Source organism: Podarcis pityusensis (assembly GCF_964106645.2).
Source record: "Podarcis pityusensis genome assembly, chromosome: 8".
Taxonomy (NCBI): Eukaryota; Metazoa; Chordata; class Lepidosauria; order Squamata; family Lacertidae; genus Podarcis; species Podarcis pityusensis.
In genome coordinates, this window is record NC_138033.1 from 18,552,496 (window position 1) to 18,568,399 (window position 15,904).

The window sequence follows — 15,904 nt, forward strand, 5'->3', positions numbered from 1 at the left end:
AAAGGAAACACAATGCAAGTGGGGGGGGGGTTAATGTAATCAATTACATGTCATTTGTGGACTGAAAGCAACAGGAAACAGCAAATGCCCATTGTATTCACTGGACTGAGTTTCCTTCTGGCTACAGGATGAAGAAATGAACATCGGCAATTTCTGATTCCATTTCTTTCTCTGACATGTCCGTCAGCATTTTCTGGAACTTTGGAAAGAGTTGCAATGGACCTGAGGAACTGCCTTGATCATAAGCTGTCAATGTTTCCCTATTTTTAAGGGAAATTCCCTTATTCCGAATAGGATTCCTCGCAATAAAAGGGAAAAGTTGGCAGCTATGGCCTTGACCCACACATCCATATGCAGCAATTGTACTCCCTAGATGGGGTACTGCTGAGAGTACCACATGCCCCAGAGATGAGCTGAGTGTGCCCTAGAGGCCAGGATTTTAGTGTTGCAGGTCCAGCCGCCTGGAATCAGTTATCAGCTGAAATCTGGCAAACACCTAGCCTTTTAGCAATTAGGGGGCTGTTGAAGACATTTTTTTCTTTAAGAAGCCTTTCCCAAAGTGTGATACAGTTGCTTATGTGAAAAAAAACAACAGTTTCACAATGGTAGAAATTGCTTTACTGCTTTTAGCATCGCTGAGTTTGCAATCTTTTTGCATTTTGTCTTATTTTATTGCACACTGCTTCAGTAAGTTTGGGTTAATAAATCTGCAATAAATGGATATTATGCAGGCTAACTTGGAGGGGAAATCTCTGTCCTCAGGCCCACGGGAACACCGCCTTGCACATGGCCGCTGGTCTGCATGGACACCCCTTTCAGGAGCAGATTGTGCGCCTCCTGCTGCATCACTGGGCTGATCCCAGTGCGCGGAACCTGGAGAACGAACAACCAGTTCACCTGTTGGCACCAGGGCCAGCGACAGAACAGGTCAGCTTGGGGAGGATCTATGGTTGGTGGCAGTGGGCAGGGGGAGCTAAATTTAGTTCACTTGCAACACGCAGCTCAAAATGCAGCTGTCCTGAGAAATTTGCACTTCTCCGAATTCTGCGGTGGAGTTCTCCCACCTGCTCAAAAAATGCATATGTTAAGCGAAAGGGGGCATAAGAAATTGTGTGCTTAGAGGAACTAACGTACCCCGAGAAAAAATGCATGACATTAGGGGAAATTGCTTGGGGGGAAATGTGTATGTTGAATGAAAATCGCCTACAGAAATGTCTGCGTTGGGAGAGATGCACACTAAGAAGCTGGTGGATTTTCAAGTGCACTTGTTGCAAAAAAAAATTAAATAAACCAGTAGACTGATGCAAAAAAGTGGAGAACTGAAGACTGGAAGGATGAGAAGCTGGGAGAAACCGAAATGGGCAGATCTGTTCATCCCTAGCTGCATCAGTACAGGGAAGAGCCCAAGAAGGAATAGCTATGCTTCATCTTTGAATGATTGTTGTCTCCTTCCCTCTGCAGCTACGCCTGTTGCTTAGGAGTCGCCGTTTGGGCCCCGGACCAGCTCATCTCCCCCCTTTCCCATGAAGACCTCCTGTCAAGCTACACTCCTCGGCAGAACACCGTCTCTTTTTCAGCCGCCCAGGAAGTGAAGGAGTGTCAATTTGGGGGGCGTTGTTGTTTATGTTGTTTTATCTTATGTGACAAGGAAACTTTGCCTTGTGCTGCCTGTATTTAACTAACTTATTGGATAGGGAGGGTTGTGTGCCTGACTTTCCTTGCTGATGCCGGCCAATAGTCTATCCCCAGTGGCGCCAGATTATCTCCCACTGCAATGCTGGCAGTGTGGAGGGCTTTGCCTTCCCCACTGTCACTGCATCCTTTCAGCCCCAGGCTAGTGATCAGGCAGGGAACAAAGGTACTCTTTCACCACCACCCAGCACCACTGGGCTCACCCTCATCAGCAAGGAAACGGTTCAGGCTCCGAGTGCGAATTCTGTCAACCAGCTGCTTCTCCCACTGGAGTTCTAAGTGCTCCTGTTTGGTATCCTTGCATGCAAGGGAGGGGGAGGCAGCTGCCAGGTTCGCCCCTCTCTATCCTCTTAGCTGCCGCAAGTATCATTTCTGTGAAATGGATCGTTGTAATTGAACCATATTGGTTTTTGGCAAAATTTGGATCGTATAGTAGCACAGGGCTGGCCTTTGCTGGAGGAATTACTTCGGTGAAACTGAGTTGCTGTTTAGGCCATCTCTGGTGTGATCCACTTACTGATGCTACATCTTAAAACCTAAGAGAGTTCCTGTAACTTTTTAATTCAAAGAATTGCACAGAAGGGGGAAAGGAAACTCCACTGGTTGGAGCTTCTCGCAACTGTGGCATGGGAGTGATCTTCCAAGCCACAACTGCCGAAATTATCCCTTCTGTGCACGGGCGGCTACCTTGTGGTACCCAGATGTTGTTGAACCACCACTCCCATGAGTGAAGTCCAGCCTGGCCAGAGATCAGGGATGATGGGACTTGAAGTTCAGCAACGTCTGGAGGGCTACAGGTGTCTTGCCCCCGCCTCCGGGTAGTTCTCTACAAAATTAACCGGCTTAATTGTTGTTCCTTCTCTCTCCACAACTGGGGAACCCTTGGAACTGTAGTTCCAGTGAGTGGTCTTTTAAGAGGAGCCTCTGCTCCTTCACCCAAATGACAGTTCCCCAGGGTCCCTGCGGCGAGGCAGGAGCTGCAACGCTTAAGCCAGCCTCGAAACAACGTTGTGGTAGAGAACTGCCCTTTTAAGAAGTTAGAGGTGCCCTCTCAGGAGATGAAGTTGGCAGCCGACTTAATTACGCCTCACAATAACCTGAGGCAAATGACAATATGCACACTTTTTCAGTGCTGCCCCTCTGACGCTTGGAATCAGTTTGGAGGCCCTCAGGCAAGGTGGGGGCCTTTCGTGTTCTAAGCTGCGGGGATAAACACTGCGTGTTTTTTCTCGATTTAGGCTCCGGCCTGTGACGCACCCGCTCACAGCATCTGTGTGCAGAAACCTGTAGCCAGGTCCCTGGCTTAATTGAGAGAGCTCTGTGTAGCTCACACTCTTATCTCTGGCTCATCGCCAAGGAAGCAGTCTTTCTCTCTGTCTCTCTCTCTCTCTCTCCCATGACTGCATCAGCTTGTATCCCCACAAAGTGGGGAAATTAACACACCTCCCCTTTCATTTCCTATCCTCCCCACCCATCCCGTTTCTTGGCGGTCTCGCCTTATTAAGCCATGCTGTCCCACCAATTCCTGCTCTCCACAGCTCTTTGAGGAGTTTGACTCTCCCTTCTTTTCCCGTTGCTGGGTAGGGAGAAATTAGATCCAGCTTGCATTTAAAGGCAAACCAACCTAATTTGCCACCTTCAAATGTGAATGAACTGCAAACTAATGCAGAAATGCGAAGAACTGAACTTCAGATGGGGGGGGGGGGGAGAAACCGAAACGAGTAAATCAGCCCATCTGCAATTGCCAGACACCCAATCCTGGGATTTCTTCACTGTTGTGAAGAAAGGGAGAATTCTGGTGGTTGCAGCTTCTTCTGCCGCAAAATACTGCTGCAGGTTCAGCTGCTGCAAGAATTATTCCTGCTCACTAACTAGGAGGGAACCATAGCTGTCAACTTACAGATTTGAAAATAAGGGACCAGCAGCCTCGAAAATAAGGGATCAGCAGCCAAAATAAGGGATCAACAATTACTTTGATAAAATACATATTTTGTTGCGTGCAAATGGCTTTAGATACCTATTAGGTCCTATAAATTACCATATAGCATATATTCAACACAAAAAAACAGCAACAATTTGTTGTTGACAAAGGACAGCTGGACATAGAAAGGGCCCCATTACCTCCAGTAGCTTATTTAAGGGACATCATCAATAAGGGACAGCAGCGGGACATGGCCCTGGGATAAGGGACTGTCCCGCCAAATAAGGGACGCTTGACAGCTATGGAGGGAACCCTTCCCAAAGTGGTAGGACATCTGCTTTGCATGCAGAAGGTCCTAGAGTCCATCTCCCTGGAGGGCTGAAAAAAATTCACCCTGAAACCCTGCAGAGCTGCTGCCAGTCAATGCAGACAATACTGAACTGGATAGACTCAGTGGTCTGACTCAGTAGAAGGCAACATCCTATAATCTTGTGTTTATCCCTCCCCATTCCCCCCACTCTCTCTGTCTGGCAACCTTTCACATGCCCTCCTCTGTGTTCAGCTTGATGAACACTCCAAACTTGTGCTAATGGAATATTTAAATGGAGGCGAGGACATGCCAGGGTTTATGATGAACCATATGTTATTGGAACAGAAGCAAGCTAATTGTGGCAATAAAGAAGCACACTTTTTAATCTTTTCCGCTGTCTCCGTCTCACACTGCCTACACTCCGGCCCCGGTGCAGAACCTGTGAACCCATCAGCGCCTGCCTGCTTCCGCTTTTGTCTCACTGCCAGCATTCTTGGACCACTCAGCCCCACGACCAAGGAAAAGAGGGAATAGAAACACAAGAGAGGGAAGGGTTGAGGTCTGCTATCAGAAGCGACTTCATGCCACGCAGCCAAACCCCAGATAATTTGTTCATTTTGCTACCAGCCGTGTACCTGGTGCTTCTCAGGAACCCGGAGAAAGCAAAAGCGCAGTGTAGCTTTGAAATCAGCAGTTGAAATCAGGGCAGGTTTGAATGGGTCGGTCCCAGGCACGCCAACTCTATGGGGCCGAGGTGTCTTTGGCCCCCTCAATATTTGTTGGCAGGGGAACGGGTCCCCTCAAGGTTCAGGGGGTGGAGGAGGCCAAACGCAGGGAGGAAGAGGAAGAGGCAGCTCTCCGTGAATGAAGAATGCCAGGAGCCAGGCTAAGGGTCTGTGGAGGGAGCATCTTGGGCTGCTAGCAAGGCAAGGGCTGTGTCAGGCAGGAAGCCACTGCCGCTGGAGAGCAGCAGTCAGGGCTGTGGGGCCTTCTGCTCCTGAAATGTACCTCTGGGATGTGGGGAGGCTGAGTAGAGCTGAGGTGGCACTGCTGCTGCCTGCATTCCCCCTCATGGCTGCCTGAAGGGGAAGGTCCAGGGGAAGAAAAGGAAGGTGGCATGTCCCTGAGGAGGTGGCAGTGGTAGCCAAGGAGCAGTAGGGGAGATGGAGGCACATGTGGGGCAGCACCTTCTCTCCTCAGGCCAGGTATGGGGGCAGTGGCCTCCTCTAGACAATGCAACAGTCACACACAACACATGCTGGGGCCCCTCCATATTGGGCGCAAGTCAGCACCTCTTTTCAGTCCACCATCTTGATTCAAAATGGCACCTGATTGTATCCAAATGCAGATAGAAAGCTGCTCTTCAATCTCAGAGCCATCATCTGAAATTGGGTTGCGGTGTCTTCCAATGTGTCCAAATTCACAGCGAGCAAACAAATCACTTTCAAAAATATATGGTAGATTTATTTATTGCAACCTTTCCTCCAAGGAGTTCACGGGTGTGCATGGTTCTTTATCCCCCCCCCCCACTCCTCATTTTAGCCTCACAACAACCCTGCGAGGTAGGTTAGGCTGAGAGACGATGCCTGACCCAAGGCGTCACCCAGCAAAGCTTCATGGCTGAGTAAGGATTCGAATCCTGGGTGACAGATCAGAAGCAGCCTTGCTGCAGCTTTTGCTCAGACCAGCTCCCCTCGTTGCTCAAAAGGCAGCTCCCCATCCAGGGGCAGAAAATCTGCCACAGGGTCATAGACCTGTGTCACTTCCGCATAGCCATCCACTGATCTTCTCCTTCGCTGATAATCACCCTAGACATAAGGGAAGAAAGACCTGCTGAGGTTCCCTACCATTTCCCAACTGCAGGAGACAATGGGTGGAGGCCAGAGGTGTCAGTGACTCACCACCACTGTAACTAAATGGAGCCGCCATGTGTGGGAGCACTCTACCTCTGAACACCAGCCACGCAGGCCAAACAGCAGGAGGCCATTGCCTACATGTCCTGCATCTGGTTGGCCCAGGTTGACAGACAAGAGCTGGGCTAAATGGATTCTGGCCTCATCTATCAAGGCCAAAGCCCCAGCCCCCATTCCTGTCATGAGAAAGGGCACAGCTTGGTGGCAGAGCATCTGCTTTGTGTGTTCAATCCTAAAATAGAAAACAGGTAAAATATCCCTGTGGATAGCTCAGTCGTTGAGTGTGAGGCTCCTAATCTTAGGGCTGTGGGTTTGAGCCCTGCATTGGGTGAATGAATCCTGCATTGCAGGGGGTTGGACTAGATGATCCTCATGGTCCCTTCCAGCTCTACAGTTCTAGGATTCTAATCCCAGCCAAGACGTGGCAAGACTCCTGCTTGAAAGTATCGAGAGTGGCTGACTGTCAGTGTAGACCAAGAATGGGGAACTTGTGGCCTTCCAGATGCTGTTGGACTGCAACTCCCATCAGCCCCAGCTGGCATGGTCAATTATCAGGGATGATGGGAGCTGTAGTTCAACAACTTCAAGAAGGCCACAGGCTCCCCATTCCTTGCACTGACCATTCTGAGTTGATGGACCATTGATCTGACTCTGTGTGAAGCAGTTTCCTAAGGAGGCAGGGCTATAGCTCAGAGGCAGAGGGTTCTATGTGCAGAAGGTCCCAGGCTCCACCCCTGGCATCCCAGCTAAAAGGACCTGGGGTGGTGGGAGAGACCTCTGGCTGAGATGAATCACTGCCTGTCAGAGTAGGCCGTACCAGCCTGACTCAGTATAAGGCAACTTTCTATGTTCCAGAACTTGTTTTTCAATCTGAAAAAAAGGTTGTGGAGTCCTTTTTTCTACCAGTCCAGCAGCTGCCAGTCTACTTCCTCTCCTCATTGGGCAAATCTGGTCGCTGGTAGAAAGTTCCCAAATTCAATCCCCGGCTGGGTGAATCTCCTGCTTGAAACCCTGGTGAGCTACTGCCAGTCAGTGTAGACAACACTGAGCTACATGGACCAATGGTCTAACTCAGTGCAAAGCATCTTCCTATCTTCCTGTATGATATACACTATGGGGCTAAGATGGGACACTCTCTGACTTCCTTTTGGGTGTCTTTTTTGAAATGAGGAAGGTGGAGGAAACAAGGGGATCCATGACTCACAATGAAACAGACAAGAGAGGACAAGTCCTGTGGACTTGGTTCAGAAGGAGAGTCCATTGTGACTCTTCCCCCACTGTTAAGCCTCTTCCCCAGGTACTCACAGCATACTCATAAATCCACGGTTCCTCCTGAGGGTACCATCTCTCATACAGAGGCTTCATTTCTTCATACTGCCGGGGCAGCCTCACTTCCTCATACTCGTGCTGACCTGGAGAACCAAGTGTTACCATAAAGCACCAATGCTGCAGCAAGCAAAGGCTCTAGCAGCTCAACCAGCTGCTTGTGGCTGGAAAGCCAGACAGGATGTTTGTGACTGTTGCCATGGGAACAAAGGGGCAGTCCATTCTGTACTGAGCACCGGATGTTAGCTCAGTGTGTGTGTGTCATATGACCCGTACTGGATGTACTTGGGAGGAGTTTTCTTCTAGCTGTTGTTGAGTGCAGACATGATTCTCTGTACTGATGTAAGAGGCAGAAATAAATGATGTAAATAGTTTTCTGTCTGCTTCTTTCCCCTCCCTGGGGACACCAAAGGGGAGAGAGGAAGAACGGTGTGTTCCTCTCATACATCTGAGAAGAATCGCCGGACCTCGCCTGCTTATCAGCAGAGTGGTGGAGACGCGGGGAGGTCGACAGGAATATCTGCCGGTGCCTACGCACATTCCTCTGACCCAGGCAGAATTCCAACAGTGGCAGCCTTCGGATGGTTGCGATTCATCGGACATCTGCATCAGAGGCTGGTGGATTGTCCTCCTCTGCTCCAAGGAGGAAAAGAAGCGTCTGAAAGCAGCCAGAGGCTCCACAGACAGCTGGTGGAAAGAAGAGGTGTTTTCCAGAGCAACAAAGTTCAAGGTATGCTGCATTTCGGGCTAAAAGTGTGAACGCAGGAAGATTAATTCCCTGGTTCACGGAGCTGCGTTTCAAAGAAAACAAAAGCTCCGGAGGAAGAGGCCTGCAGCTTGAAAGCTGAAGCCTGCATTCCACAAATTTTTGTGGTAGATAAGAAGTCCTATTGGAATGCATTGTTGCTAGGTAACGGAAAGTTACTGGCAAAGGGGCTGGACTCTGCGTGTAAGCCTGGGAAAGCGAAACAAAACCAGAGAATGTTTTGGCTACAAGGTTTACGAGCTCTTGGAAGGGACTTTTCAATAGCAGCCAGAGTTTAGCTGCCAGGTGCAAAGAGCGTAAACAATTTGCAGTTTGCTGCGTGAGAAAGAAAAAAAACGACTGTTGGATTTTACAGTTTGTTTGAGAGTGTGGGCTGGAAAGCTGAAGAGGCTTGGCTTCAAGATGGATGCCAAGAAAGGAGCTTTGCCTTGCCCACCTCCCTTAACCAGTGACAATTATTCATCTTGGTCTGTAAAGATGAAGGCCCTGCTGCAGAATCAGAGGCTTTTTGATGTAATTGAAAACCCCATCCCTGCAGCACCAACCAGAGGTTGGGAGTCACAGAATGTAAGGGCCAGGACTGCTATAATTCTGTGTGTCTCAGATGATCAGTTGGTGCATGTTCAGCATTTAGAAAATGCGAAAGAGGTATGGGACACGCTGCGTACAACGCATCAGAGAGATGCTGGTTCTTCAGCGTTGCTGTATTTTGAGAAATTGACCAATCTGAGACTTGCGCCTGATGGAGATGTTCAAGCGCACCTGACAGAAATGAAGTTTCTGCGTCAACAGATGGTGGAACGCAATTTCCGTCTTCAGGAGGAAGTGTTTTGCTTCATGATGATAAACAGCCTTAGCCGCACCTACAAGGTTGTTGCCAGTCAGCTTGGTTCCCTACCGGCCGCGCAGCTGACCGCGGAGAGAGTTTGTGCTGTGGTCCTGAATGAACACGACAGACTTGCTGCACTGGAAGAAAAAGACAGGGGGAGGGAAGAACAGAGTTCTAATTCCCCCACTGCTGATGCTACTGGGGAGCATGGTGTAGCATTGAGTGCTGTCCGATGCTACAATTGTGGACAGACTGGGCATCTACAGCGAAACTGTAAGAAGCCGCGCCAGTCAAGAGGAGCAAAGAGCAGCTCTACGAAGCCTCAGGCGTCAGGCAAAAGCCGTACCAAGTGCCAGGTGAAACCTGCAAAGGCTATGATGGCGAAAGGAACCACGCCAGATGTTGGGAACTCGTTCATAATTGACACGGGCGCAACGGTTCACATGTGCCCACACAGAGGACTGTTTTCGACGTTGAAGAAGCAAAGCTTCACTGTGAAACAGGCCAACGGTCAGGAGTTGGAAGCGACTGGAATTGGGACTGTGTATCTTGAGAGTCTGAACTTGACTATAAGTAATGTTTACCTGGTTCCAGAACTGAGATTTAATCTGCTGAGCGTGTCGCAGATTGCAAAGAAAGGACTGAAACTGTCCTATGATGCTAAAAGCTGCAAGATCTACAAAGATGGAGAACTGTTTCTTACTGCCAAAGAGAAAGATGGACTGTATTTGTTGACTTTTGATCAAAGTGATTACATGAAATGTAATTCTTCTGTTTCTAACAAAATCTCTCTTGCAGGCGTGACCAGTGTGAGCACCAAGACCAAGAAGGTCGACAGAGCATTTCAGCGGGTGTATGCTGATGTGATTGGTCCTCTAGAACCATCTAGAGGCGGTGCACGATTTTACCTTGTGTGTGTGGATTGTTTCACAAATTATTCTTGGGTTTATATGATGGAGAAACCGCAAGAAACTTTAGAAAAGTTTCAGGAGTTTTGTGACAAGGTTAAAAGTATGCATGATGCTAACATTGATTGTCTTTTCACAGATGACAAACAAGTTTTTCTGTTACAGAAGTTTCAGAAGTTCCTGGATGGAAAAGGGATAGACCACAAAGTGGCAGTTTCGCAAGAAGCGTGGAACAGGGGGGTCTGTGTGAAAGTGAACAAAGAATTGCAAAAGGGATGAATGCGCAATTGCTGAGTTCACATTTGCCACATGAATATTGGGCCGAGTCGCTAGCGTCCTATCTTCATGTGTGGCTGAGAAAAGTCTCAACAGAGTTGGGATGTTCTCCTTTTGAGAAGCTGTTCAATAGAAAACCTTCTGTTGCCTATTTTAAGGTTTTCGGGTCTCATGTGAGAACAGAAGCTCCAGGTGGAGTAAAGAATGCCAGAGGCATTTTTGTGGGATATGAAAAGGGTCTCTACAGAGTAATTTTGTCTGAATCTGGTCAGGTGATTCTCACAAAGTTTCTAGAGAGTGCTCCAAAGCAAGAGCGGGTTGTAGAACAGACATTTCCCACAGGAAACGATTCTGATGATGATGATGATGAGTTTGATCTTATTGAGTTCAGTAGTACTGATGATGACAGCGATAGCTCAGACAGCTCAGTTGTCACAGTCATTGAGAGGAAATCTCACATAATGACTAGACCCTCAGAAGAGGAGGATGAACCATTGATTAAGCTTAGTACTGGTTCTCCAGAGAGTTCAAAGGTTGAACCAGTGAGCACAGAGGATCAGAACCTTATACGCAGGTCTGAGAGAGTTACAAAGGGTGTACCACCAAAGAGGTACTCAAAAGAGTTTGCTAACTTAGCTGTTGCATATGTTGCTATTGTAAACGACCAAGGACAGATTGAAGCAGTGTCTAAGTCAGAGACAAAGGCACAACAGAGAGTTGTTAACCAAGGTAATGCGAAGTCACACAACCAGAGAGGTACATTGGTTAAACCAGTGGCGGGTAGTTCCAAGGGTGGAACTGAAACAACAGGGGAATGTTATAAATATAACAACTGTTTGTTTTCTTCTCTGGATGACGCTTTGCTCGCAGCACACATTGATACTTTAGGGGGAGTATGTTACCATAAAGCACCAATGCTGCAGCAAGCAAAGGCTCTAGCAGCTCAACCAGCTGCTTGTGGCTGGAAAGCCAGACAGGATGTTTGTGACTGTTGCCATGGGAACAAAGGGGCAGTCCATTCTGTACTGAGCACCGGATGTTAGCTCAGTGTGTGTGTGTCATATGACCCGTACTGGATGTACTTGGGAGGAGTTTTCTTCTAGCTGTTGTTGAGTGCAGACATGATTCTCTGTACTGATGTAAGAGGCAGAAATAAATGATGTAAATAGTTTTCTGTCTGCTTCTTTCCCCTCCCTGGGGACACCAAAGGGGAGAGAGGAAGAACGGTGTGTTCCTCTCATACATCTGAGAAGAATCGCCGGACCTCGCCTGCTTATCAGCAGAGTGGTGGAGACGCGGGGAGGTCGACAGGAATATCTGCCGGTGCCTACGCACATTCCTCTGACCCAGGCAGAATTCCAACACCAAGCCCTGTGGGTGCAATATCGGGGTCTGCAGTGATGAAGGAAGCCTGCCTTCAGGGACCTGAGATTGTTCCTCAAGAGCAAGGATGGACCACTCTCTGCCTGGTCCTTGGAATTCTCCCCAGGCCCCACCTCTCAGTGGTCCTACTTCTCCCCCTGAGCATTTTGCCTGGTTGGAATGTATCCTTAAACTCTGATGGTTCCTCTTGCTTGTTTGGACGAAGACAGTGAGAGAGAGTGTAGCCTAATGTACAAAGGCAGAAACTAAATGTGCTGCTTCTCCCACCACTGACACATGACCCACTGAAAGTTGCCCAGATGAGAATATCACCCTAGTGCTGAAACAGAGCACTGATATTTGGGATTTGCTGTGATTCCAGATTATGGTACTGTGGCCTAGAGGAAAAAGCGGGCAGAGGAGAAATAACATGTCAGCACCCACCCACCTGTGACACTAGCATCCATCTCACTGTCAGTGTGGTGGCCTGGCTGGGACCAGCCCCTTGCAGTAGCCTCAGTGCCGGTTGATGTTGTCTTGGGAGAGCTGCCCTGCAGAGAGAGAGCAAACAACCAGCTCTATTCCCAGGAAAAAGGACTATATCTACTGCCTGTATCAGGTCCACTGACCCCATCCATTGTCCCTTCTTTGGTGGCTTCCAGCCATCTAACTTTCACATAGGGGACTTCTCAGGTACTAGGCAGTTTTTCACTAGGAATCTATCAGAGCCCTTGTTGGCAGCTCAAAATCCTAAGGTCTACTGTGATATTTTTTTCAAAGCAACATCAAACTTCTTGCACTCCTATGAAGGTTGACCCTGATCATGGAGAGTCTGGAAACAAAACCAAAAAAGAGAGAGAGAGTCTGGAAACCATGGTCTACAACAGCCTTGGCCAACCTGATACTCTGTAGATGTTTTGGGACTGCAACTCCCATCAGCCCCAGCCAGTCCTGCCATGCCTGCTTGGGTTGATGGGAGTTGTAGTCCAAAACATCTGGAGGGCACCTGGTTGGTGAAGGCTGGCCTATTGGGAGGTGACTCTGTTTAGTATGAAACTATCTTGCTGCATTTTCTACCCTACAGTATTTTGCCTGTGTCCTCCTTGCCGCTGCATGGAACATGGTAACAGACCTTTGAATCTGTAGGTAAAATATTTTAAATTTAACCACACAAGTGAGTAACAAAGATTCATACATTTAATTGCCTCCCACAATTTGTGCTAAACTTCACTGGCTGGTGTAAATTATCCCTATTACAGAAATTGGATTGACTGATGCAGAATTCTGAAGTTCCTGTAAAACTGACTGTGCATTGTACCCAGCTAAGGGTGGAACCATTGAAATGAATGGGCCTACATTACTCATGTCCATTAATTTCAATGGGTCTCCTCCAAGTAGGACTAATGTTGAACACAACCTTGTTGCACAACACTGCAACATTTACTTTTTCGGGGGCTGAAGCCTTGATGTTGAATGTGTGTTACCAGTGAGCAGATCCAGTTGCCTTTGTCTCAATGTCAAGTTTGCCTCCCTTGGGGGGGAAAACAGCAAACTTAAAAAGCAGCACTGGGAACAAAGGATAGAGCTGTTCCCCACCCCCACCCCGATGGATTTATTTTTCTTTGTGGTTGTTGTATTCCTGGACTCTTGTTGCCATGGTTGCTGCCTTTTGTACCAGCTTCTGCACCCATGCATCTCCAGACCATCTGCAGACCACAACAGGCAGTCTATATTCTCTATATCATGAAAAAATCACCTGCTAATATCAGCCAAGGAAGATATTGCTGAAGGCACAAGACTAGACCTGGCTGGGTTCTTTTCTGGTCCTACATGCTACCTGGATGTTGTACCCACAATTCCCAGGCCCCAGAGAGATGTAGTTACCTCAGAGCTGTGCTCCTCCAGCTGGGTTGTCCGTGTGCCGAGTTTCAGCCATTTGCTTACTGCGTAGTTGTTCCCAAATCTCACCTTTCCCCTGAAATAGCAACAACATTCTGGGGAGGGTGGTCAACTAGGGCGAATGAGGAATGCCCCACTAATCTCAGTCAGCCCCTGCCTGCCCGTCTTACTTACAACCAATCAGAGGGTGGCTCTTCCTCTCATTAGCTCCACCTCCAACTCTTATTGGCTCTGGATCCACCTACCATCGGTTTCACCGCCTTCAATTCTCCGAATCCTATTGAGCCGCTAGCTACCACTTGGTACCCTATAAGCCTTTTCAGGCTATGGCACTGGTGTCTAGTGCTCAAAGCAGTTGATTTCCCCTAAAAGTTGTTTTTTTTTGGGGGGGGGGAGATCTCCTGGGCCTTTAACAGCCACATAACCAGGAAAGAAAATTGGTCAGTGCATTGTCCCTCCAGACACACATAGCAAGTGGATGTGCTGCTGTGAAAGGTTTCACCTGAAGAGCTGTTCGACGGTGGAGACTGACTCAAGAGGTGGTGGAGGCATTTAAAGCAGAGGGTTGACCGCCACCAGTCAGAGATGCTCTGGTTGCATCCTGCATTGCAGAGCCTGAATTTAATGGGGTTAGTCTCGATGACTTCCACATCCCCTTCCAACTTGATGGTTCTAAGCAGCGTCTCCTAGTCTCACAGTTGCTACATGTGCAAAAGATAATTCTGGAGAAAGTGGTGGGCACTTTGCCCCCCTATGGCCTCCTTCCCTCCTGCCCACTTAATACTTACTTGACTTCTTCTTGGGTTCCATCAACTGCAAGGAGAGAGAGAGAAACAAAAGAAAGGTCATACAAAGGCAGGCAGTGGGTGGGTGGGTGGGAGTCAATGGAGTCCAACACTGTGGAAGGAGCAGCTCCCCAGTCCAAAAAAAGTTACAACATTAAGGGGAAGGGGGTGAGTTTAGAGAAAATGCACATAAGGGAAATGGATGAGGGAAACTGGATTCAATTTGCATCTAAAGGTAAACCCAACTAAGTCACACTTTCTGAATTTATCTCAAAGCAAAATGCAGTCATTCTTTGACATTCACCATTCACTGGATTTTGCAATACACCACACAGGACATGGGTACAAAAATGCATGTACTGATGCAAAGTGTGTGCACAATGCATATATCCCTGAAAATGATAGATTGCTTTAAGGGAAATTCCTTTGCAAAAAATGTATATCTCAGGAACAAAGTGCATAAACACAGGTGTCTATTAATATAAATTCACACTAAAATGCTGACAAATTATCATTTGGGCTTTAAAATGACATCACAAGCTGATGTGAAAACAGGGAGAGCTGAACAGAAGACTGGGAAAATGAGAAATGGAGAGAACCTGGACAGATTCACTCCTTGCTACTTAGGTGGGACATGATAGCGGTGTATAAAATAATGCAATGGCATGAAAAATGTGGATAGGGAGCAAAAACCTTTTTCATGTTATTAGAACTGGAGGGCCAGCCAATGATTCTGAATTTACCTTCAGTGCCCAGTGTTTCCAGGGCTCTTATGCAGAGCAGACAGTATGAATCTCCCCATGCCCCATTCCTTAGTAGTGAGCTATGGCTCTGCTTACCTTTGGGAGTTCGGACATGTCGCCGGCAGAGTAAACAGCCCAGGAAGGACAAGTTGGAAACTATCAGAAGAACCCCTAAAGTGCTGAGGAGCCCAACAATAGGAAGAGGCAGCAAAGGACTCACTGGGGAAGAATGAAAAAGTTTAAAAGGTGAGGGCACAGAGGAAAGCAGCTCCCACGCCGCCACCATGGTAATAATAATAATAATAATTTATTTATACCCCGCCCATCTGGCTGGGTTTCCCCAGCCACTTTGGGTGGCTTCCAACAGAACACCAAAATACAATAACCCATTAAACATTAAAAGCTTCCCTACACATGCAGTCCTCCTTTTACTGCAGCCACCTCCATCATTTTATTCCACCTCCATCGTTCTGCCCGGACACTGAGGTCCAGCACCAAGGGCCTTCTGACGGTTCCCTTGCTGCGAGAAGCCAAGTTACAGGGAAGCAGGCAGAGGGCCTTCTCGGTAGTGGCACCCGCCCTGTGGAATGCCCTCCCACCAGATGTCAAAGAGAAAAATAACTACCAAACTGTTAGAAGACGTCTAAAGGCAGCCCTGTTTAGGGAAGCTTTTAATGTTTAATAGGTTGTTGTATTTTAGTGTTTTGTTGGAAGCCACCCAGAGTGGCTGGGGAAACAGTATATTTGGGCAGAACTGTTAGGGCCAGCTGTACCATGAGACATTACTCGGGCAGCGTATCATGAGGAACAGAGCAGGATGGGAGAAGGCAGAGATGTCCCATTGTCATGTGCTGGCCCTAGGAATAGTTTTACTGCAGCCTTCCTGATGTCTGCCCCTCTTCCCCCAAACCCTGAGTGTCTCATATACTCCAGCTGAGGGGAGGGAGAGGGCACAGGTTTGAAAGAAAAGCTTTTTTTTCCTTTAAGGGAAATTAAAACTACACTGGTTTGCAAAGTGGTATGATAATGTGCTAAGTGATACAAGTGGAGAAGAGAGAGAATTTTGATTTCATTTGCATTTCAGTGAGAAAGTGCCTACATACCAAAACGATATATTATAGAAAAGTGTGCATATAAATGCATATATTCATGAAAGCACATACAAAATGCATTG

The 15,904-nt window shown here is 47.9% G+C and overlaps 2 protein-coding genes across 2 annotated transcripts in view; one reads left to right on the forward strand and one right to left on the reverse strand.

Annotated features, from left to right (window-relative positions):
- Positions 1-4,313, forward strand: part of NFKBID (NFKB inhibitor delta) — a 30,631-nt gene extending 26,318 nt beyond the window's left edge. Inside the window, exons 11-12 of the mRNA XM_081018265.1 lie at positions 763-927; positions 1,462-4,313. Of these exons, the coding sequence (XP_080874391.1) occupies positions 763-927; positions 1,462-1,527 (231 nt within the window). The 3' untranslated portion in view covers positions 1,528-4,313. The remainder of the gene's footprint in view (positions 1-762; positions 928-1,461) is intronic.
- A 1,063-nt stretch (positions 4,314-5,376) lies between these two features.
- NPHS1 (NPHS1 adhesion molecule, nephrin) overlaps positions 5,377-15,904 on the reverse strand; it is a 56,523-nt gene continuing 45,995 nt past the window's right edge. The window contains exons 25-30 of the mRNA XM_081018604.1: positions 14,827-14,949; positions 13,991-14,015; positions 13,188-13,278; positions 11,752-11,854; positions 7,142-7,248; positions 5,377-5,731 (exon numbers count right to left, since the gene is read on the reverse strand). Coding sequence (XP_080874730.1) covers positions 5,603-5,731; positions 7,142-7,248; positions 11,752-11,854; positions 13,188-13,278; positions 13,991-14,015; positions 14,827-14,949 — 578 coding nt within the window. The 3' untranslated portion in view covers positions 5,377-5,602. The remainder of the gene's footprint in view (positions 5,732-7,141; positions 7,249-11,751; positions 11,855-13,187; positions 13,279-13,990; positions 14,016-14,826; positions 14,950-15,904) is intronic.